General features: G+C 35.3%; 1 protein-coding gene across 8 annotated transcripts in view; it reads left to right on the plus strand.

Moving 5' to 3' along the window:
• The window catches only part of LOC117332927 (kinesin-like protein KIF12), a 128,284-nt gene that overhangs the window by 70,535 nt on the left and 31,604 nt on the right, over positions 1-26,145 (plus strand). For 6 of the 8 annotated variants that reach the window (XM_033892006.1, XM_033892004.1, XM_033892000.1 and 3 more), the window contains 2 exons: positions 1,631-1,768; positions 5,458-5,593. In XM_033892006.1, the coding sequence (XP_033747897.1) occupies positions 1,631-1,768; positions 5,458-5,593 (274 nt within the window). Of the gene's footprint in view, positions 1-1,630; positions 1,769-5,457; positions 5,594-16,710; positions 18,633-26,145 lie in introns of those variants that run through there. The other 2 variants (XM_033892003.1, XM_033891999.1) reach the window with 2 other exon arrangements.

A 26,145-nucleotide genomic window follows, 5' to 3' on the forward strand; every position in this document is an offset into this window, starting at 1 on the left:
AATAATCTCAAAAAATGTCCTGGTTAGGTGCAAGTCTCTGTTATGTTGAGTCCATTTGGTACATTAATTAATGCCCAAATGATCAATATTAGCCCTGTTGTAACACAGTAATAGTACCATATTTGACCTAATAAGCACACTGCACTTACAAAACCACAAAAGTGGTGCACTTTATAAAACAATAAAACCATGTACAGGAATTAAATTCATGTGATATCTGGGTGGAAAAAATATTTTTTTTTTTTTTTTCCATTTACATCATAGATTTATGTAATGAATACAATTCAGAATGTTTGGTTAAAAGACTTAGTAGTATATTTCAGATCAGTGAGGTAATGTACTTTTTATGTTTCAATTATAGTGCACCCATCCTGAAAAATGTGGGGGTGCACACAGTGCTTATAGGGGCAGGTATGCTTATTAGGTCAAATACAAAAATAAGTAATCATACATATGAAATAATCATTCATGTTTTCTTATAAATTTAATGCCATGATACGGATTATAACCAATATTCATCTTCTAACACATATTTTCAATAGTTAACTATTCAAGCTTGTAGGAGGATTCGTCATGGTAACAAACCAAAAGTAAAATCAGGTTTGTCTAATTGTGATTACATAATAATGTTCAAATCTAAGGTGACAAGGTCATCTTTCAAAAGGTTAAAGGTAATCCTTAATTAGTTTAAAGGTCATCCTGAATTAGTCCAAGATCGTCCAGAATTGTGTTAATGTTTGCCTTTATCAGCATTCTGTAACGGTTATCCTCAATTATATTGCTGTTTAACAATTTGAACGTGCTTCATTGTTTAAGAGAAGAAATTTGAGTGTTTAAAATGGACAACTACTTTGTACATTAGATTGATGGTAATTTTTGGGATAAAACGCTCATTATTCATCAATTATGCATCCATTACAAGGCTATGTGTTACGAAAGACTTGTTTTGACCCACGTATAATTTTGGTGAGTGTACATTGTGGTTACAGGACACATAGATTCTTGCCTACAGAAATGTTCATTGTTCAATTATGAAGCTTTTTTGCGGAAGATCCTAGTCATGTACAACGTTTTCGAACTTACACCAGCCCTACAATGTACAATGATGGACCTTATTTTGACAAAATATCATCACCTAGTTTAAATAACATATTTTAAGCTTATGTTCTTATATATAGATTTGTATTTTCTGCAATTATCAATTTGTCAGAATTAGGCCATAACTCAGGAATCACCGTCTTCTCCAAAAAAGGGAGGGTATTTCTTGCATAGTTTATAAGGTGCAAGATCAGTTCCTTGCTTCATTGGACTAAACTGAAAGTTGTCCTACATTTGAATATGTCTTTATAACATTCATAATCATGATGACGTATTAGTGGAATAATCTTCTCAATATGTAATGTGTGTGATGTGTCCTTGGTTGTGACCAGTTTCCAGGTAATGGAATGTCACAATTAACAAACTTTCATTGAATATAAACATCTCATTATTAATTAAACTTTAAATATAGCCAACAGAATATGTTGTCACGCTATTGAAACATCTTTTTAGGGGTTAATCTATTTATGTGACTTGGTGTTTATAATTTCCTTAGATGAAAGTTAAATTTATTTTTGATTTGTCATTCCAGTTTGAGGGAGGAAAACATCCACCTGAGGACATGGTGGGGATTATGCAGCGTTCGTTTGAGTATCTTGTTCAAATGTTACAACAAAATGGAGGAAACAAGACTCTCAGGGCATCCTACTTAGAGATCTATAACGAACAGGTAAATATATCAAACCTGTAAGTCTACGATGATCCTAATTAGAGATCTATAACAAACAGGTAAATATATCATACCTGTAAGTCTACAATGATCCTACTTAGAGATCTATAACGAACAGGTAAATATATCATACCTGTAAGTCTACGATGATCCTAATTAGAGATCTATAACGAACAGGTAAATATATCATACCTGTAAGTCTACGATGATCCTACTTAGAGATCTATAACAAACAGGTAAATATATCATACCTGTAAGTCTACGATGATCCTAATTAGAGATCTATAACGAACAGGTAAATATATCATACCTGTAAGTCTATGATGATCCTACTTAGAGATCTATAATGAACAGGTAAATATATCATACCTGTAAGTCTACGATGATCCTACATTTAGAGATCTATAACGAGCAGGTAAATATATCATACCTTTTTTAAAAAAGGGGGGGGCCCATTTTCCCCCCCCTTAAAAAAATTTTTAAAAAAGGGTTTTTATTTTAAATTTTTTTTTCCCTTGAAAGCCCCCCGGGGGGAAAAAAAATTTTTTCACGTTTCCCAAAAAGGGGGGAAATTTTCGGGTTTGATTTTCCTTTGGGGGCCCCCATTTAAAATTCAATAAAACCCAAAAAATTTTAATTTAAAAATTAAAAAAAGATTTGAGTTTTTTTTTTGGGGGGGTTTTTTTGCCGGGGTTTTTTTTTTTTAAAAAAGCCCCTTTTTTTTGTTTCCGTTTGGGGGGGGGGCCCTAACGGGAAGGGGGTTACTGTTTTCGTTAAGGACAACAAAAGGGGGAAAAGCCAGGGCATCCTTGGGAGATCAAAAAACAGGAAATATTCACCCCTTAAATACAAGACCCTAATAGCGACAGGGGATTAAAAAACAGGTAATATATCTACCAAACAATACCCTTTTAAGATCTATAAAAAAACAGGTAATAATTCCCTGTAAGTCTAGTAATCCTTTAGAGATCTTAAAAAAAAGGTAAACCAACCCCTTAAACCCGTTATCCTTAAAACAAAAGAAAATTAAAAAATTTAAAATAAAAAAAGGGGTTAAAATTTAAAAAATTTCCCCCCCCTTTTACTACCTTTAAAACTAAAAATTTTAAAAAAATTTAAATTTTTAAATAATCTATGAACTACTCCCCCAAAAAAAAAAGGAATTAAACGAAAGGTAAAATACCCTACGGAAAAAACCACTTAAAATCATAAAAAAAGGTATAAATTTTATTTCCCGAAAAAAATATTACTTAACAAAAAATTAATTTTTCCTAAGTCCTAAACCCCATTAAAATTAAAACCGGTAAATTACAACCTTAAGTAACAAAAAAAATTAAATTTTAAAAAAGGGAAAATTAATCTCCCTTTAACTAATGCCCCATTAAAAAAAACGGAAAATAAAAACCCTTTTAGACTTACCAAAAAAAAACAAACGGAATAATCAAATTAAAAACTAAACTTAAAATCATAAAACAAACCCAAAAATACGAAAAAAAGGGGAAATTTTTTAAAAATTTAAGAAAAAAAAATTTAACCTTTTTACCAATTAATTTAACAAAAAAAATTTCTCCGTAAGTCAAGGGACCTAATTTAAAATCTAAACAAAACAGGAAAAAATTATAAACCCTTAAAGTTACGGATCCTAATTAGAGATTTTAAAGAAAAAAAAAATTTACCTTAACTGGTCTAAAAGTTAAATAAAAAAAGTTTTAATAACCTTAAAGTTACCCGGGATCTACAATGAGTTTAAAAAAAAGGAAAAAACAAAAACCCAAGAAAAAAATTAAAGAAAGGTAAATATATGATACCTGTAAGTCTACAATGATCCTAATTAGAAATCTATAACGAGCAGGTAAATATATCATACCTGTAAGTCTACGATAATCCTACTATAACGAACAGGTAAATATATCATACCTGTAAGTCTACGATGATCCTAATTAGAAATCTGTAATTAACAGGTCAAGGACAAAGTGGATCTCTAACTTAATGATCCTTGCCCTTAGTTTGGGAGGTTTTTAAAGTTTAATTAAAAGAAATCAAATGTGACAAATGAGTTTTATACTAGTATTTTTGTTGCCAATTTAGCCCAGCAATTATAGTAGTCAATTGGTTTGGTTTGGTTTATTTTTGTTTAACGTCCTATTAACAGTTCTGATTGTAAAAAAATTGTATAAAATATGTTTGTTTACCTGAAATACTTCTGGATATATCTCAAAGTTTTTTCCATGGCCCCACCGACTTGGAGGTAATGAAGTTTGACTGTATATTGTACCTAGGTTATTCATTACACTGTAACTTTGACCTTCAGCTTGAGACCACTTGCTAAAAATATAATTTTAACAAATTAAAGATTTCTTCTGAAAAGTCAATTCAGGTCAAGGTCACCAGGTCAAATGTCAAGAGAGGGATGGGTGGGTGGGCATATACCGGTAGTGTTACCCATGTCTATCCCGTCACATCCTGTCACATCCTGATGCAATGTAACTACGGTAGCTAATCTCAGGAACTGCTGATTTGATCCTCACCAAACTGTGTTTTGGGGTGTCAAGTGGCGGCATTTATATTATATATGATATATATTTAACCCATCAAGATATATAATTTGCAAATTGGAAAAGTTCAAAATACGTTATTTGAATTATAAAGTTTATAAGATAATGTTTCCTTCCATAGAGATTGTGCATATATTTATATAGGATTGTTTGTCAAGTTTCTACATTGACACTTAAGGCTTAAGTGTGTAGTGTGATTAGAGGAATGATGTGTACAATTTGACAAGAAGTGGGTTATGTAGAGTTTTAGAATGGTATTGATAAAAAGGTTTAACTAAATACTTTTATCTTGTGTCAACAATTCCACTCTTTGTTATAGCACCTACATACCAGACCTTCTCCGACTGGGCCACCTCATGTCATTCTGACTCCTTGTCTATTATTATAAACAAATATACTCAAATTTATATTAGATATATACCAGCAGGTGTGTCTGAGGTCAAGGGTCCTCTGATATATACTTGTTATATATATACCGAGTGTATATTCTTTTAAACCTAGTGAAAAATATTCAGTTTTACTTTAATGTACAGTTTAGTTTATAATGACTACAGGGTATGTAAAGTATATATAAACAGAAAGTAGACTTATCATTGAGATGAGGAATTGTAAGTAGATATACATGGGTGTTATATTTATAAAGTTATAAAGTTAATAGAAAAAGTTTATACATGATGGTATATTTTCCCTTGACAACAACATTGGGATGGTTGCTCATCGTGTGATCAGGTGAGGTGTCCTGCTGGTTGGTTTGGACAGTGTGCTTCAATGAGGTGGCACTATCAAGTTGGCATCACTGTGTAGAGCTATCACAAGGAGACAAAACACGAACATCGTGCAGCCCCCAAAACACGCACATAAATGTACAATGCACACATGTGTTTTGCACTTAGGGCAGTTGGTTGCTATTGACAGGTGTTGAGTATAGATCAGTGTTCATTATAGACATGTGGTCATTATAGACAGGTGATCAAGATTTACAGGTGGTCATGATAGTCTGATGACTGTTATAGAAATGTCAGTACAGACACAAATGAAATGGTCATTTGAAAACAGGCGATTATTATAAAGAGGTAGTCATTATAAACAGATGTTCTTTATACACAGTGAGATATAGTAACACTTATGCTACAGGTGGTGGACCTCCTCAACCCGGTCCGCAGGCGGAACCTACAGGTACGGTGGTCCAAGAACAAGGGTTTCTATGTGGAGAATCTGTTTGTGGTGGAGTGTGAGACTGTTGACGATATGATGGCTGTTCTAGAGGAAGGTATGTACTGACCAACCTTTCACAGATATTACTCGTACTCCAGAGTTTGCATGGGAGCTGTCCTTATAGCCTTTCGAAGCTTAGAAAATAAAAAAGTGACCCACTTATATTCAAAAAGTCCATTCAAATTATATAGAGGGACCCATGATGATTTAACCCTATAAATATCCAGCACTAACCCTGTTTTACTCTTTTGAGAGAAATGAAATGTTTTTATTTCTTGCAAAACATTTCTAAAATACTTAAATTTCCCGAGAGGTAGACCCATGTTAATTTTGATTGTCTTCTATTTCTTCAATCTCCAATCATTTCCTTCATATTAAGTAGCTGTTCTTCAAAACCAGTTTGGTTCAAAAGAGTGCGTGTTAAGAAAAGAAAGAAAAAGGATAATTTCTGTTTAAACAGTGAACAGTACTAAATAAACCAAATATAACAGTGAAAAGTACCAAACATACCAAATTATATTTTTTGTTTACATAATTATGTACTTTTTCTAAATTCTGTATTTATCATGAATGAAGAACAAGGGACTAAGACATAGGCTATGACTCACAGCCTGGGGATGAACTAACACATAGTCTATGACTCACAGTTATGGGACGAACTAACACATAGTCTATGACTCACAGTCTGGGGACGAACTAACACATGGCCTATGACTCACAGCCTGGGGATGAACTAACACATAGTCTATGACTCACAGCCTGGGGATGAACTAATACATAGCCTATGACTCACAGCCTGGGGATGAACTAACACATGGCCTATGACTCACAGCCTGGGGACACACTAACACATAGTCTATGACTCACAGCCTGGGGACGAACTAACACATAGTCTATGACTCACAGTTATGGGACGAACTAACACATAGTCTATGACTCACAGCCTGGGGATGAACTAACACATAGCCTATGACTCACAGCCTGGGGACGAACTAACACATGGCCTATGACTCACAGCCTGGGGACACACTAACACATAGTCTATGACTCACAGCCTGGGGATGAACTAACACATAGCCTATGACTCACAGCCTGGGGATGAACTAACACATGGCCTATGACTCACAGCCTGGGGACACACTAACACATAGTCTATGACTCACAGCCTGGGGATGAACTAACACACAGTCTATGACTCACAGCCTGGGGACGAACTAACACATGGCCTATGACTCACAGCCTGGGGATGAACTAATACATGGCCTATGACTCACAGCCTGGGGATGACCTAACACATGGCCTATGACTCACAGCCTGGGGATGAACTAACACATAGTCTATGACTCGCAGTCATGGGATGAACTAACACATAGCCTATGACTCACAGTCTATGACTCACAGCCTGGGGATGAACTAACACATAGTCTATGACTCACAGCCTGGGGATGAACTAACACATAGCCTATGACTCACAGCCTGGGGACGAACTAACACATAGTCTATGACTCACAGTCTATGACTCACAGCCTGGGGATGAACTAACACATAGTCTATGACTCACAGCCTGGGGACACACTAACACATAGTCTATGACTCACAGTCTGGGGACGAACTAACACATAGTCTATGACTCGCAGTCTGGGGATGAACTTATTACAGGACAATGAAATCACATTTCTTGATTATTTCACTGAACTGCAATAAATATGGGTTGTTTGATTATAAAACAGATATAAGCCATGATAGCATTTAAATAAAAAAACTTCTTTTTGCTTGGACTCAGTTAAGTAGTTTGCTGGTTTATATTGTATTATCAACTGACATATTTTGAAAGTAGTAAATTTTATTGGAGTTGTATCAGAGTAAAAGGTTTCCTTCCCACCTTGAACCTCCTAGCTATTGATTTCACCGACATACTCAACCTTGACAATGAGTGACTGAACACGTCTGAAGTGGGACTCCTTGTCACGCCACCGATGGTATACATCCTCTCAACACCTAGGATAAATCACCATTGTGGTGGAATTGTAATATATATAATTCTGGAGAGGTTTACACTGGAGTTCCCAGTAGTGTACTGAAACTGATATGAGTTTGATTAGGTTGATAGGGCGGGATTTTGAATTCTTTGTGGTTGTAATGTCACAAGTACAGTATTACTGATGGGGCTGCTACTTGTCTGTAATCCACAGGCAAAACATGACTACTGATGTTGATGTTCAAGGGGAAGGAACTCTTATGTTAGACCAATAGTCCTTGAAAAATAGAGAAATATTTGGTAAACATTGTTAAACCATGAAAAATACTCTTTACATACATGTAAAGCATCTTAACTTTGTTTAAAATTGATTATCAATATAATTAGAGTGAAGTTTTAAGAATAAGAATTTAAAATTTGATATCATGAGTTTAAATTTATTTGAATTCCAAGTGTCAAAATCTCTGTAAAGAAGATTGGAATATTTGGGCAAGCCATGAATAAACACTTCACTATTAATTTCTTTTTTGCATTGATTTCATCTGAAATTTGATTCAAATATTCAAAAACTCAATCAGTAAGAAGTTATTGGCTGACTATATCTAGAATAATGGAAAAAATCTGTTAAAAAGTATGATGAAGGGAAGCAACTCTGTTCAACTGTAGATGAAATAATTCAGAATTTTTTTGTTAGAGGTAATCGATCTCTGATTTTTTATGATAAAGGGAGGTAACTCTGTTAAGTCTGACATATACATGTACAATGACCCTGTGGCTATATAAGCTCTGCTGAATGTTCGAGGGGACGTTTTAAAAAATATCTTTAATTGTTCCCCTGAGTAATGCAGCAGCTATCACTCAATGCAGCATTTCTTTTTATGCCCTTGCCATGGGGGGCATATAGTGTTACCCATGTCCATCCTGTCCTGTCGCAGGGGTGTCCTGTTATGTCCGTTATACCACTGGTGCGGTCCTAACCAAACTGTATTTTAGGGTGTCATTTAGTAGTAGCAGGGGCATTGATGTCTTATAGACATTTTATAGTTAGAACATAATGTATTAAAAGGTGTAACAGGAGAGGAGAAAATGTAGCGGCCAGACCGGGGTTCGAACCCGGGACCTCCGAACACTAGCCGGATGCTCTACCATTTGAGCTACCTGGTCACCAATGATCGACCCAGTCCAGTCCCGCTACACACCTCACTCCTTATTTTCCAAGTATTCGCCCTCGAAGACACACGAGACCCTTATACCACCACCGTGGGTATTTTAGTTGGGCGCCAATTTTGTAACAGGAGAGGAGAAAATGTAGCGGCCAGACCGGGGTTCGAACCCGGGACCTCCGAACACTAGCCGGATGCTCTACCATTTGAGCTACCTGGTCACCGATGATCGACCCAGTCCAATCCCGCTTCAAAGGCAAAAGTGACTATATTTTCAATTCAATTCAACTATATTACTATATGTATATAGCATGACCAAGACTTCACTTGTAATTGGAATTGCCGGATTTAGGGCAAGCTGTTAATATTAAACAGATTGTTTAAAGTAGAAGATTGATGATATATTGACAATCCAATCCCCTCTACTTGTTATTCTTGTTTAGGTAGATATAAATTTGTCTTTATCACCTTAAAAACTATGATATAAACCAGGGGTGATCTCATTGACATAGTGACCTGATGTTTATTTGTTAATACACATAGAAAAGTCGACCACAGAATAGCTAACAGGTATTCGTATTGACACGGTATTTACTGTCACCAAGATCTTAAACGTACATTACATATCGGTGTTTGTATTGGGTCTTACATACTAAAGAGTGAGGTATCAAATTGTATACGGAATAAAAATGTGGACAATTAAAACTGTCAGGTTCCACTTCATTGGTTCAGCACATTAGTGTTAAGAATTCTTTATGGGCCAGGAATGGATATAATTAATGTATTGGAAAGAAACCATTTAATTTTCCAATACTATGCGCTTCCACTTAACTGATTCAATACTGACTGAAATTAGTTGTTTTTAAATAAATATTTGTATTTGATAGCAAACTGAGGTAGGTTTGATTTATTGGCCAACTTACTAAAGCATTTAATGTTTAAATAATGATTAAGTTATAAGTGAAACTGACAAAATGAATTTAAAAGTTAAATTGATAAATAAATTTAATCATTCAAGTGTGAAATTAGCCGTATGTTGTATCAGTAGACTTTCAGTCTTCTTCACAAAAATAAGAGAGAAAAAAAAATCAAATTTGAATTCTTTGCTAGTAAATGCTCATACACTCAAGATACCTGCTATGGAACATTCATAATAGAATGTTTAAAAAAAGTATGATCATGTGACATTGTTTGTTTCACAATCAACAATATAAATATGCCCCAAATTTTCGTACTTCAGGGGACAGATTTTGTCATCTATAATCACTCATTGTTCGGGCGAACTGGTAAACGTTAAAATTCAACTGATCCTGAGCTTGTTGCTAATGACACCTATTCATATTCTTTTTTGTGTTACATTTATACTGTAACGTCACCCATGGCTATGTCCTGCGTGGTAGTTTTATGTCATGTATGGATTTTTTTTTGTTTAAAGTTTTCTAGAATGTACAGTACCGTTATGTGGAAATTAAAACGAAATCAATTATGATGTGTTAATGTGGTGTGGATAAAAGGCCTATTAGTGGAGGAGTATTAAGGTTTTTGTTTGTTAGTAACTATCGGGATGTTGACATAAACAAGATTTCCCTTGAGGCCTGTTCAGTGAAATACAATATGAAATGTGTTTTGAAGAAGAGGAATGGTTATTTAGGGTAGATGTACAACCTACCAGAATGACAAAAGGGTATTTAATGATGGGAGGTGGTAATCAATTGAGTTCATTTTTAATAAAGAAATACATGTATATTGAAAATATTCTTTCAAATTGGTATGTGTGTAAAAGAAATAAAGATAAAATTAAAATAGAGGATTTTATTCCAAAGAAAAGAAAAAATAATTTTTGCTTGTAAGAAGTTTTAGGTCATCTGAAGATGGACAAATAATAACAAGCATGCTGGGTATTGCCTGGGTATTGCCCCTATACTGACCTAGAAACAGTGGCATTGACCTTTTTGACCCAAAAACCCAGGTTTCACCGGTAGGGGACTAATAATAATAATTTTTGCAAATTTCAGGTTTAAATTTATGAAATAGTAAATTTTATTACATAGCTAACGTATGTGCTGTACATGTCATGTCATACTACAGCCATACACTATATATATTAAAGATACATGTAATGACTCTTGTGATATGTCTACATAAATGACATCATAATGACATCAAAAATTTGTAGGCAAATGGATTTAAGAGTTTTTCTTATATTCTCACTGATACAATTTATGTAATAAATAGAATCGTACACTAATTTGTTTGTGCAATATGGAATTTTTTTAACTTTTCTAATAACTTGATATGTGTTGAATCTTAGTATTAACTTGTTAAATAACCTGATATATGTTGAGCCTTTAGTACGAAGTTGTTATATAATTAGATAACCTGATATGAATTGAGCCTTTAGTATGAACTTGTTTAATAACTTGATGTAAGTTTAGCCTTTATTATTGAACTTGTTAAATGAATTCCAAATTTCATTAACACTCGATCGTGTAAGATTATTTTTAAAGTATAGAATTAGTCCCGTAAGATTTGATTGTATCCTGCCCTCCTAGGTAAAGTGCTGTGTTTTGTGGTGACGTTATGACCATGAAATCCAAACATTTTATGCCCAGCAACAGATAAGCAGATTTGTGGTAAATCAATTCAAACCTAATTCTCATTCAAATTACTACATTACTTCGTCCTTGGGTTGATTGTTGTACTTGAAAGTGATCATAATGATTACCAATAACAATTATACATCACAATATGTTTACACACGGTACGACTGATTTATTTATGATTCTGTAGACAGTAGTTGTATATTAGTATACATCATTTATTTCGGTCAAGGTTACATACCCATTGCCTCACTGTCTATAGATCGTAATGTATTAATGAAGTCTTTGTGTGGTCGGCAGGTATATAGACATTTACTGTATTGTGTGTTGTATATGGTTACTCCAGTATCCATTAATAGCAGTTATTAGTGCAAAATCAACAGAATTCAAACTGTTACTTAAATCAACAAACTTCAATTTCAATTAATGTGTTGAGCAATTGAAATAATTCAGTAAAAACTAATGTCATTTTGCAGAATAATCATGTTAATTTTTTTTTTTCATTTTTATGCCCCGCTATGAAAAATAAAAATGGGGGGGGGGGGGGGGGGGGGGTATATAGTGTTACCTGTGTCCATCTCGTCCTGTCCTGATGCAATGTAATTAAGCTAATCTCAGGTGCGATCCTCACAAAACTATGATTTGAGGTGTCGAGTGGCAGTGGGGGGTATTGATGTCTTACAGGCATTTTTTAGTTTATTTTGATCTTTTTATTTATTTTTTTTTTTTTTATATTTCTTGTCCACTAACATTAGAAGGTGTTTTTTCAAATCACTTTTTGACTGTCAGTCTGTCCTTAAACAATTCTTTTTTACCGTTATTTCTACATACTGAAGGGATCTTCATGGGCATGTTTCCTGTGGGATCTACATAGTTGTGCACGCCATATTTGCAGCTTGGTCGCATATTCAAGGTGGCTACACATTTACCAGAAGCCATTTTAGATATTGACTGCTGAAGTTTGTTACCGCTACTATTCATGAACCACTGAAACATTTATTTTTTTCGACACCACTGTACGTACTGTAACACAGTTGTATTTTTAACTGTAATGAAGAAATGGTTCCTGGTGTTCATAATCCAACATATTCTAGTCCATCTCATGCCTGTTTAACCCACACATACAGGCTCTGACATTGTGTACAGCAGCAGTTTCCCTCGCTGTACCTATTCCAGGTGGGGATTCCTATATACAGCCCAGGAGCTGTTCTGGCTTAGTGTAAAGAATTAAATCCCCTCCATTTCCGGGGGTGTAATCAAGCATTGTAACACAGGACATCATGAGGCAGACTTTACATGCGTGGCTGGTAGACCTTATAAGCCAGGAATGGTTGTCGGGGTTGGAATCGGTGCTGGGACCTTGTATACAGTTTTATCATATGAGGCTGCAGGGTGCATTGATTTTCCGTAACACTTAGAGGTGAACATTAGCCTTCGGTTATCGTTGTGGGTATTTTCTGTGAAGTCTTTGGTGAATTCACTGTAGAATTATTATGTGTTTGAAATATTGTTTGCAGTACCTGTGTAGGTGTGGTCATACACATTGTTTGATGTGATATGGTAAAAAATATCAATAGTGTAATTAAAAACACCGATATTCCTCTATTGGAAGAGTGTTTTGTGTAGATCTGAAATATGTATCAGGCTGAAAATAACACACTGTTGAAATATAGATCTGCCTGAAATACATAGTGGTGTATAAAAAGTTGCTATTATCAGTACTTCAGTAAAGTATTTATGGCTCTTCTTAATTAGGGAACTATCCTACCTTAACTTTACTTTGACTAGTACATCTTGATTCATTAACCTTTTTTTTTTTTACTTAAAAAAATAAATGATGAAATATGATAAAATAGATTATTGTCTACAAAAAACCACAAAAGATGCCGAATCATTTATACATAAATACTAATTAAAAAGGTAAGGCAGATATGGGCATAACATGTAAAGACAATTACAATGAATTATATATAAAGGGAGATAACTGAACTTAAAGAATGCAAGGGAGATAACTCTATATCTAACATTTATTAAGGACCTCCAACATAGAAAATGTGTGTCAAATAAGGTATGTGGCCTTAATTAAGGACATTGTAATCCATGTTGAGAAACATTTGTAATACATTTCTCTTGAAATAATAATAATATGATATATATTAAAATGACTTCATCTGTGAATCGATGGTTAAACTTCAAACAAACAAATAATATTGATTATAATGTCAATACTGTATGCGATGTCATATTTCATGGTTTCCCATGAGGACAATTCAGCAGAAATAGAGGATGGAAATTCCCACATGAGAAAATATGAGATTAATAATGAATACGAATTTTTATTAGTGATGTTCATAAGAACCACTTCTCACAAATAACCCCCTCCCTAAGTATAAAAGTTTGCTTATAACAATTTGTTAAACACTTTTATTACTTTTTTAAAATTGATGAATCTGCAAAAAATGAAGAAGGCCGGGCTTATCAATAATGTGAGTAGGGGCTTATTTATGTGGTAATACCAGAAAATGCCTCCTCTAGAATGTTAATTGTTATATATGATGTATGGATAAGAAATGTATACCTTTTGTGAGCTGTTAATATTTATGATCACCATCACAGTGGAGATATTAAATAATACCTCTCCATGTTGTTTTAGCTACGTAAAGCTATCTAAATGTAAAAATGTTACTTTTTCCACCCTATATATTTCAGTTTTACCTGTACATAGTTTAATTGTAAGCCCACCCTTTTGTTTTTTAGTAACCACAGTGTGCTTATTAGGTTCAATACGGGATGTAAATTGCCTGTGGTTAACTATTGATTACAGATATGGAAATAAAGAACTGAAAACAAAGTTCAGTAATGTATTAATAAATTTTTGATAAATATACAATGTACTGGTTTGTTGAATCTAATACGCATTCTTTTGTTACTAAAATAATTAAAATGTTATTATTTAATAATAGTGGTTGATGTCATTAATCACACACTGAATTACAATAACACAACACATTGTTCAACACTGTTTTGTGTATACACAATACATACCATCTTATAATGCCTATGATATGTACATTTGGAACATCAACTGACATACAATAGTCCTGTCTTTCAGGGAGAGTACTTTTGTATTATGTATACCTATGTGGCTGATTGGGTTTATAAAACTCATGTATGATACAATGATGTTTATAAATATATGTGTGATCCCGAGGACATGTGTATAGTGTATATGAACCGCCATGTCCCGTATATGTTTGCCCTATACTGTCCCAGCAGCTGTCCTACGTTATGGATTGTTTTGCGACTTCGATATGGCACATAAATAGGTAAACGATACCTAGCACTTGCTCTGTGGCTTTGTCAGCTTCCGTCAGCCTGATAAATGTAAATCTGCCACTAAACATATCGTTGGCATGGCCTGTATGCTGTTTGGCATTTTTTCTCGCAGAGTTTTTCCTCTGAGCTGATATTTGGACAATGTGATAACAGACTTCATCTTTGGTATATAGTATTGTATTACTAGCCATGACTAAATACCTGGGTAAACATACCTGTACTTGTTTTCTACAGGTGAGACAGGTGTGTTATTGACTTCCCTAGTATATATTGTGTTTAGTAGATTTAAAGGTTTCAGTAGCAAGTTTGATTTGTGCCTGATGAGCAATATGTAGTTGCCACCTGTACTTCATACCTGGAGGTATTACACACTTGATACAAAATGTTCTACATTGATGTGGTGTACAAGTAATCACTTTCAAGTGTGGACTTTTCGGATTTTATACATAAAAGTAAATCAATGTGTCACTGATAACTATCTGTGCATCTGTGAGTTCAGGCATTATGTGGCATTTCTGTAGCATGTCTGAATCGTTTGTTTCAAGCAGTAACACCTGTCATATGATACGAGATTGCAATCAGACATGTATCTTACTCTGTTGGAGGCCATGTAAAATACACATGTATAGGTGTAGGGGTGGAGTTACCTGTATGTTATAACGTTACCTACAACAGCTTTGAAGAGGCGACATGGAGTGAAAGCATTTAAACCATATCTGTGTATATTTGTTTGTATACGCCCGAGCGGCTCGTTCCTGTACGTTGATATACACCTTTGCATGCTTTCTTTGGGATATAAAACAGTTCCGTATAAGAAGGATTACACGGCACGGGTCAGTGGTGTAAAGAGCCCTTCGTCTGATACCAGATACCGTTACACTATTGTTGTCTACCAGACTCGCGAGGAATAACAGAGAGTATTTATTGTTAAACTTTTATTTCCATTCGGTATTTATGTGAGATTTCAACATGAGACACTTGATCACCCATGGAATTTAATTTGTGGCTCATGTTATAACGGGCTTTAAAAGGTGTATGTAAGTTTACAGGTGAGAATATTCTGTGAAATTTCCTATACAGCTGAAGTCTGTAAGACTTTTGATATACACACATGTACGTTGACAAATGATTCTGGACAATTCAGTGGTGAATAATAACTCAAGTTCAAGTGTTTGTATGAATATACAGTCCTGAATGCTCAAAATGACAACAAAAGCCTGTCTTTATGGCTGTACCATTTCACTGAACACTGAGAAATGTGGTGACATATTGATGTTTATGAACAGTTTTCAATAACTTGGAAGGTTAACAATATTGCCTCATATTTATAAGCCTGATTTTATAATACATTTTGGTCCTGATATTATATGACAATATAGTGGAGGAAATATGGCTTCCTCTAACAATATGTAACTGTGTTTACTTAAGGCCGAAATCACTGGGCTTTTACTTATTTGTACCCAAAAGGAACAATTTAAAACGGTCTTGTTAAGAAGGAATGTGAAGAAACCCGGAGATTGGTGGCGTGGATTTAATTGGTTTTGCAGTCAAGTGCTCCATACAGGCTTATCAGAAGTCCACATAGGCTCTCGACTAATGCCCGCTTCAGGATGGTCTAGATAGTTGGCTTGTTGACCGAGAACTCCGATAATGGCTGGGAGATTTCACCCGGACTACTGAATGTGAATTTAAGATGGTGACATATATATTGATGGCCTAGAGGAAATTTGTGAATTTTGAAACTGTGATATACATTTAGGCATTATCACTTGATCAAGGAACTTACATTTCTGGTGAGATAAGATCGACTTTAAACTAGTGCTGGTAGGAGGCCAATCATATATAGTGTTACATTTTAAGAAAGATTTAAGTTGATTCAAGTGTTTTAAGCCTTCAGGAATTGAAGATTGAAATGTTTGTATCATAATTCCCCTGCAGATGGCCACTGTGGCTGGATTTAGCGAGTGATTGCGACTGTCACTGGATTTAGCGAGTGATTGCGACTGTCACTGGATTTAGCGAGTGATTGCGACTGTCAATGGATTTAGTGAGTGATTGTGACTGTGGCTGGATTTAGCGAGTGATTGCGACTGTCACTGGATTAAGTGAGTTATTGCGACTGTGGCTGGATTTAGTGAGTGATTGCGACTGTCACTGGATTTAGCAAGTGATTGCGACTGTCACTGGATTTAGTGAGTGATTGTGACTGTGGCTGGATTTAGCGAGTGATTGCGACTGTCGCTGGATTTAGTGAGTGATTGTGACTGTGGCTGGATTAAGTGAGTTATTGCGACTGGCTGGATTTAGCGAGTGATTGCGACTGTCACTTGATTTAGTGAGTGATTGTGATTGGCTGGATTTAGTGAGTGATTGCGACTGTCGCTGGATTTAGTGAGTGATTGCGACTGTCACTTGATTTAGTGAGTGATTGCTGACTGGCTGGATTTAGAGAGTGATTGCGACTGTCGCTGGATTTAGTGAGTGACCAGAATGGAATACATTTAAGTGAAACAAGGCTGAGATTGACTGTGTCCTGACGATGAGGTACCAGGCTGAAGACAGACAGCAGGCTGTACCAGGCAGGCCTGTCTACCAACAGCCAGAGTTGAGGGATCCCCCAGCCTACCACCCAGGGCCCCCTAGGGGACAACAGGGCTACCATCTTCCTGTGAATGATCGTCAGCGATATTATGATCTGAAAGCAAATAATGGACAGGATAGAACACCAAATCGGGGACAGGATTATAAAAATTCACCAAGGTATGATAGGGATGGTAATAGACCTCAAATAAGGGATACTCCACGCAGGGGAGATAATCCTTATGACAACTTTGACAGGGGAGGCAATCAGACTAATGACTTGCCTAACATTGATCCAAGGTATAGGAGAAATCCACAGCAGCATGAAGAGAACTTTGACCAGAGAAATATTCGTAAGGATGAGCCATATAATGAACATCAACAGAGATACCAAGGTACCTATGTTACCAGACAGGACACTGATCGGCAAAGATACCCCTGATCGCGACCAGCCTAACACTCAGAGAGGTCCCAACAACCAGGTACCTTTGCATTCTCGTGGGTCTGTGCGTCCAAATGTACTCCCACAGCATGACAAGCTGTTCTTAGACAGTCCAGCACATGGCACGCCAAGGCTTAATCAACCCTACGCTAATACTGACCGCAGAAATCGTGACCCTTTTGGCCCAGATCCATACTATGAGAACTCATCTCCACAACATATGGCCCCTATTCAGGGTCCAGCTCATCCGCAATACAGTGGTAGATCCCATCCCCCACCCAGGAGGATAGAAAATAACAATGGGTTAAGGCCATTCAGTGAGCAAATACCTAACCGAGTTGAGGGTGGGCTAAACCAAGACCAGGGACGGAGGAGTGAGTCCCAGATTATAGACAAAAGGACAGGGAAACAATTCTCAAAGGAAAACTCCAACGTGCAATATTTATTGAGGAACAATTCCAGGACCAAAAGCTCTATTAGGGGGTCAGGAGTCACACGTCCGGCAAATGTCACAGGTCAAACTACACAGGGCAGACCAGAGGACAACCGAGGTCACGCCAGGGTTAGTCAAGGTCAAACTAATGATGATAGTAAAACTAGAAACACTGCTGTAAAAGGTATAATGTCTGGACGGAGGTCTGATTTAGAACGGGAAACTGCACAGAAAAAGACGGTCGAATTTCAAGATGGAAATAAACAGATAAATAGTGATCTCAAAATTGTAGAGCCGATAGACCAAACCAAAAATGATTCCGGTAAAACAAAACAGGAGGGTATAGGAAGTAAAACTGGGTATGAATTCCCAGACGTGGATGATTTAGATGACGTTAATCTGGAGGATGTCGAAGGGGTTTATGAGGGAAAGGATATATACATGTGTTACTTAAAGACTGAGCAAGGAGCTCTTGTAGGGCCACTTCGCTTTGACATCGAAGATATCAGTATAGGACTTCCAGACACTGAATCATCAGAAGACAAGCTGGAAACACAGGAAGGTATACATTCTGGAATTTTTAACTGATGTTAAATCTCAATATTCTTACCCTGCAATAAGGTCATGCCTACTTCCATCCATATTTGTTGTAGTTTACAAACAAATGCTTATAATTTCAGTCTTGCAATAAGCCCACTTCATATGGGTTGTGTTGGGTCACCAGTAGGCTTATGGCAAGACATCCTTCTCAATGTCACATTTCTCTCATACTCATATGACACGACTCATTGTAAGGGGAAACTCTGGTAATTTTGACCCAATTCCTAATTGATAATCAATTATCTATGAATAATTTCCATTTTTTTTTCATTTCTGTTCAAAATACAATAAAACCCTTCTTAATTGACAGGGAAAAGGCCTAGCTGAAGTGGTCGGTAGCTAGGATTGACACTGATGTTATTGGGTAGCAGTGGTTGTCAATGACATGTCAGATCTCCAGGGGTCTAGTCATATGGTGACGATTCCGAAGTATACTTACCTTATGGGGGAATACAAACAGCTGACATGACCCCAGACTCAGATTTCAGTACATATATACAATGCCTTGTAAAATATTTGTTTTAAAGTCTCGTAGACAAAGATTGAAAATCAATATATATTGAGGCGTGCCTGTGGCATAAATATGTAATGTGTTAGGGAAATAAAAGGAACTATTTCCTGAGGTAGAAAATCTCTTCTCAACTGAAGAATTAGAAGATGTTTGCTTAAAAATCTGCCCTTGATGAATTTTGAAATCAATATATTGAGGTGTAGATGTAGTAAATATACATTGTGAAATGATAAAAGAAGTTATACTGTATGTCGAAAATCTCTTTTTCAACCTCAGACTTGAGAATAATCTTGAGTAATTGAACTGATAATATGTCTGTTTGAATTGGCTAGTATCTATCATAGAACAAATATTTGCTTTGGGTCATGGTAATCCATGACCAGTTCGCTGCCGATAGAATAACACTAGGTCTAGGTAAATGACATCGCCTTTTGTCGGGCTAGAGCTGCTCCATTTCACATCATTTTTCCTTTCATTTTTGCAATAAAAGCAGATATTGACATTTCAGGACCAAAGATCCTGTTACTCAATATGCATTGAAAATTTTACAAATGGAGTTGAAATTTTGCCAAGTCGGGACAATTATTTTTTAGATTAAATGTCTGATGATGTATTTTGAACAATGCCTTTAATTTATATGATGTTTTGTAGCTCAACAAAAGTAAATACCCAAACTGCAGTATATAACACCCTAAACATTGTTCAGGAGTCCCCAGAGCCTGATTTGTGTTTTCTTCTTTAGGAAGAAGTTTTTATTTGGTTTTGCTTGGACCTAACTTTCCTAAAGTAAAAAGCTTATAAAGAAATGTTTTCATAATAATTTCTTTTGACAACTTAAACTCTTTGCTTTTGAGACTAAAATCCTAGACCTTGAATGATAAAAACAGGGATCAGTATCCGGTATGCTGTCATTGCAGACTTAATTCTATTATCAGAAAGTGGTTTGTTGAGATTCCCTAAAAGGCCCCCTTATGTGCAAACCTATAATTGTCTGTCTGCTTATTGATATGGGAGGAAATGACAGTAATTTAGAAGGAAATTTGTGTTCAGTTTATGACCATTCATGTATGTAGATTAAGGTAGAAAAAGTGGTGGAGATCATTTTAAACTCTGCTTTGACAAGAATTTAGTTTTTTTTGCCCCAAGCATGTTCTTATGCTGAAAATTGATTCCTAATGATAAAAAAAGAAGAGAAAATGCTCTTGTACTGAAAGAAAACATTTTTTAGAAAAAACTTTCTTCACCGTTTATTTGTAAATTTGTCCAGTAGAATTGTTTCGCCCTGGTTTTTTTTCTCAAAAATTTTGCAACAAGCTGGTGAAAATTCCTTGGATGATTGAGGTTATTTTCCCATATATATGCTGGAAACATTGTCCTTTTTATCAATTATATATTATTAAATACTTTATTTTGTACTTTGGCTTTATTATCAACTAGTTTAAATAGTACCAAACAGTCCAATTCATCATGCATTTGAACATAATCTGAAACATGTTTACATGCTGATGGTGTCGAAAATTGGTTCGAAAAACCTAAAAGGACTCGTGCACAACTAAATATCTTACATTATGTTATTATTACTGGGGACTACATCCCCTCAATCGCTCATTTGAAGTTCAAATGATTTGAATTTATATCAAATTAAAGTTTGACGTTTTCACTACCTCAGAAAAATGATGTTATTGTATATTAGGTTTAATGGCAAATAAACCATGTGGGTACTCAGTAATTATATATATATAATCCAGTAACCCTGACATTTACAGTGGACGTGGGACCCCCACCTGGGAAATTCCCTCTATTTATTTTACCTGTGGTCCTACATCATTCTTTTTTCAGTAGGAGTGTATATTTTTGTTTTTTAAGTTTGAATTAAGACATATAAAATTACTCTTTATTATATAAAGGAAGTAAATAATCCCCTATGTTATAATTACTCAAGAAAACAAATAGCTGCAATTATCAGAAACACAATTTCGTTAGAGACTTGGTTCAGGAGAAACATCAACTGAATGATGGATATATTTGTGTGAGTCCTATAATCATATTCTACTGGTGGGGGATAGTCCCGCCAGGCTCCAAAATTAATGCATGCAACCATGGGAGGTGATGGACCAACCATTGGTCTATGTGGCCCATTGGAACCCTGACTTTTCTGTCTAGAGAGTGAAAAAAAGGATGTTTCCCTATAATTCTGACTTTATCCTTGTATGTAGTATAGTGGTGTAATAAATACACCTCAATCAAGGTTCATTAGTGTTTATACAAATGATATGGCATATATTACAATCAAACACTTTCCTGACCTGAGACCTATCTAGTACCAGTGTGAGTAGTATATCTATATACATTACATATTCAAACACTTTTCTAACTATATTAAGACCAGTACCAGACCAGTACCAGGGTCAGGTAAATTTACAATACAATCAAACACTTTACTGACTAGACCTATCTAGTACCAGTGCGAGTAGTATATGTACATTACATTCAAACACTTTACTGACTTAAAGACCTATCTAGTACCAGTGCGAGTAGTATATGTACATTACATTCAAACACTTAACTGACTAGACGAGTACCAGGATCAGGTGCATGTGCATTTTTGGTGTGTTGTTTTTTTCATATATAGACACAAAGTTACTGTTATCTTTGTACATTACTGAGAAATATTTAGCTAACTTAGATCTAGTAGTTGATGTCACATTAAACACGGAAACATCACTGATATCTTAAATGAAGATGCAGCAAGCCGCTATATTGTTTACATTGAGAAGATATTATCTATTACTCTTATGGGGGAAAACGTAACCTGAACGAAATAAACACAAATTTATCAACCAAAAGATTTGTTTCAAATGTCTTGAACACCTTTTATATGTCATTGTATTGGATGATTGTTTGTGTCGGGTGTTGTTTTCAACAAATCAACACCTAAACGTCAGCTTAGCCTGATTACTATATACAGTCGACAGTGGAGAAGAGGGAGCTTGTAATGATGTTGATTATATAGTCGTTAACGGGGAAGAGGGAGCACATTTTTATGTCGACTATTATAGGCGACAACGGTACTGAAAGAGTCGACTAAACATGTACATACAAACTGAGTGATGCATCATACTTTGCCATCTTTTATGTAAGTGGTATATATGATCAGTAAGCGAACCATGTAGGAGCAGGCCAGTTAAGTTCTGCTCATTGGCACATTCCATTATGAGTAGAGCAGATTTTTACTGGTACAACTGGTACGAATCTGATAAAGAAATGCAAGGCTAGTGACAAATGTAATCACCTCGTCCCCACTCTCACAATCCCCACATAGATTTCACCACTTAAGGTATAGATATTAAATTCTGGATATATCGTTATGTGTATGCACAACTTCTCTGAATTCTTGATATGATCATGAGCCCTATTCATTAAGAAATCAATTTAACTTGGAAAATTGACTAAGAGAAATTTGGTTATAGGTAAGTTATCAGTTGAAGACATCACTTGAGCTAGTTAAGTAAACCAATTTGCAAACCCAAGTCAATTGAAGTGTTATAGAATTTGTTTTGTGTTTGTCCCTGTAAATATTCCAAAGCATATGTAGTAATTGACCTGTCAACATAAGTATAATTGTCAAAGTTTTGGATATCCATGGCAAAGACTGATACAATGTCATATACTGTTCTTAAAGTGCTCAATACAATGTCATACACTGTTCTTAAAGTGCCCAATACAATGTAATACACTGTTCTTAAAGTGCTCAATACAATGTCATACACTGTTCTTAAAGTGCTCAATACAATGTCATGCACTGTTCTTAAAGTGCTCAATACAATGTCATACACTGTTCTTAAAGTGCCCAATACAATGTAATACACTGTTCTTAAAGTGCTCAATACAATGTCATACACTGTTCTTAAAGTGTTCAATACAATGTCATACACTGTTCTTAAAGTGTTCAATACAATGTCATACACTGTTCTTAAAGTGTTCAACACAATGGCATAAAGTGTTCTTAAAGTGTTCAACACAATGTCATTCACTGTTCTTAAAGTGCTCAATACAATGTCATACACTGTTCTTAAAGTGCCCAATACAATGTCATACACTGTTCTTAAAGTGCTCAATACAGTGACATTCACTTCTTTCATTTTTCAATAAAATTTCATATACACTGTTCTTGCCATGTTTAATACAATATCATACACTGTTCTTACAGTGGTCAATGACATACACTGTTCGTACTGTGCATGTTTAATACAATGACATACACTGTTCTTCCTGTGCATGTTCAATACAATGACATACACTGTTCTTACTGTGCATGTTCAATACAATGACATACACTGTTCATACTTTGCATGTTCAGTACAATGTACTTACACTGTTCTTACTTTGCATGTTCAATACAATGACATACACTGTTCTTTGTGAGCAAGTGTTCAATACAATGTATGATTTGCAATAGAATTGATTTCAAGTTCAATACAATGGCATTCTGTGTGTAATACAACGGCAGCTTTTCAAGTTAATGTTGCTTTTGAGGACCATATAGTACAGAGTTACCTGAATCATCAACAAAACTTCATTAAAAAACATTTTCCCCTTAAATCCAATTATGTTTTCTTGAAAACTTTAAGTTAATTAAAGGATAGTTATTGATGAAACCGGGGCCAGATACTACAGCTAGCTTACTTATTCCTATTGCTATGGAGAATTTCTCCTGATAGTAAGCCAGAGATCCTAGGTTAGATCCCTATAGCAGAAGTTTGAGAAAAGAATGACCAGTCTTTCATATTGGTGTAGGGAAATGGCCTGACGGAATTACTTAGTCTTGCTGCACTAGCATTGTTCTTACTATTCATGGAAGACTCAGAGTACAAGTTCTCTTTTATAGTGTTATGTTAAGTGTTATGTTACACTGGATACAGCCTAAGGGTTGGATTCCTCAAACCCACGTGATAAAGGGGCTCCTCACCATAAGGAATAATCCTTGGATACTTTAATTGTTTTCCTCCCACAGTAAGACCCCTGCATACCCACATTCAGACCAACAAGTTTGATTTATATAAGTTGATGTAGTGTACTTCATTATTGTAAAACAGGTAAAGTTTATTTTTTTTGTATTTCTTTTTAATTTGATGTCTACATTCTTGATATCAATGCGAAATGACATTCATGAGCTCATGTCAAATGTTTGAAATCATTCGATCCCGAACATTTATGAAAACAGCCACTTTGGAATTCATGAATTATTATTCATGAATATTGATCTAGTGCTTCGATGAACACTTCATGAAATATTATGATTAATAACCAAATTCATCAAAATTGATGAATGTGCATATATATATCCAGCACTATATATATCGAGTAGTTATGAATCCTAACTGGTCACACTAACCTATTAGAATAAGATTTTGCATTATTAGGACATCGAAGCTGATGTGCTACCCTATCGATGGTTCTGTTTGATAGATATAACAGATATTGGTGTCATTTTACCATGTATTATACGCATGTCATCACTATTGTTTGACACATGCATGTGATAATGTTATTGTGACATCATGCATGTATAAATGACATTCCAGGATTGTCTCGTTAGTGAAAATGTTACTGTCAGACAATATTCGCTTGTTTAACATCAGGAAATCTATCTGAGGTTTTGATTACTTTTATGTAAATAAGTATTTTCATGGTTTCCCATGTAACACTTAGAATTTTTAATGATTTCTATCAGCCTATAGTTGTTTCTTTGAGGGATCATACATTGCATATGATCTGCCTGAATGTGTACAGTTACCATACTGTTGTACATGGACTAGAAACTCCTGTTGTGTTACGCATGGCATAGTAATTGGCAGAATCAGAAGATATCAAATATTTATGTCTCCATGGGGTGTTTGTCTGGAAAGTCTGGTTCACTTGATCCACCATTAACACAATACTTCTACAGAGATATTCCAAAACCATGAAAACTCGCTCATAGCTAACATTATGTGTAGAAAGTCATTTGGAGATGCTATCTGGAAGCAAACATGTTAGAATTTAAAAAAGATAGATGTATTAATAAAATTGATATATTGATTTGCTTAGATTAAGGCTTTCTAGGCCGGGAAGGTGAATGAATGTTAAAAAAACGAATATAAGTATGTTTTATGTAAAAACTCCAAACAAAGCCATTCTACTGGGAAACATACCATTAAAGGTAGCATACCGAAAAGCTCATCAAGTTTTAAAATTTAGATCGATGTCTGAGGCCCACACAGGGAGTTAAGTACATATAACTTCTCACTCAGATTGAGGTGTGGGCTAGGCCCACACAGGGAGTTAAGCACATATAACTTCTCACTCAGATTGAGGTGTGGGCTAGGCCCACACGGGGAGTTAAGTACATATAACTTCTTACTCAGATTGAGGTGTAGGCTAGGCCCACACAGGGAGTTAAGTACATATAACTTCTCACTCAGATTGAGGTGTGGGCTAGGCCCACACAGGGAGTTAAGTACATATAACTTCTCACTCAGATTGAGGTGTGGGCTAGGCCCACACAGGGAGTTAAGTACATATAACTTCTTACACAGATTGAGGTGTGGGCTAGGAAGAAAGAAGAATTTTGATATGGGCAGTGGCTGTAAAAGTAGGCGTTCACTTAATGTTGGATAAATATGGTATTAATCAGCGATATGCATGCTGTATAACAGGCATTCAACATTTAATGATACAAGTATTTTGGTCCGAATTTCCTGTGAAGAAATCATTTCCTGACCAATTATTGAGTAAATATAATAATAATTATATGCACAAGTTAGTCATGCACACTATCAAAAGGAAATCATCAGCCTTCGAATCCAGCTGTACATAATTTTTTTTTCTTAATCTTACCGTCATAAGTTACTATTAATGAAAGTCAATAAACAGACATACACATTATTCAAACTTTCCATTGATATGTTATTGTTTTTCCAGT

Source organism: Pecten maximus, chromosome 8 (genome assembly GCF_902652985.1).
Source record: "Pecten maximus chromosome 8, xPecMax1.1, whole genome shotgun sequence".
Taxonomy (NCBI): Eukaryota; Metazoa; Mollusca; class Bivalvia; order Pectinida; family Pectinidae; genus Pecten; species Pecten maximus.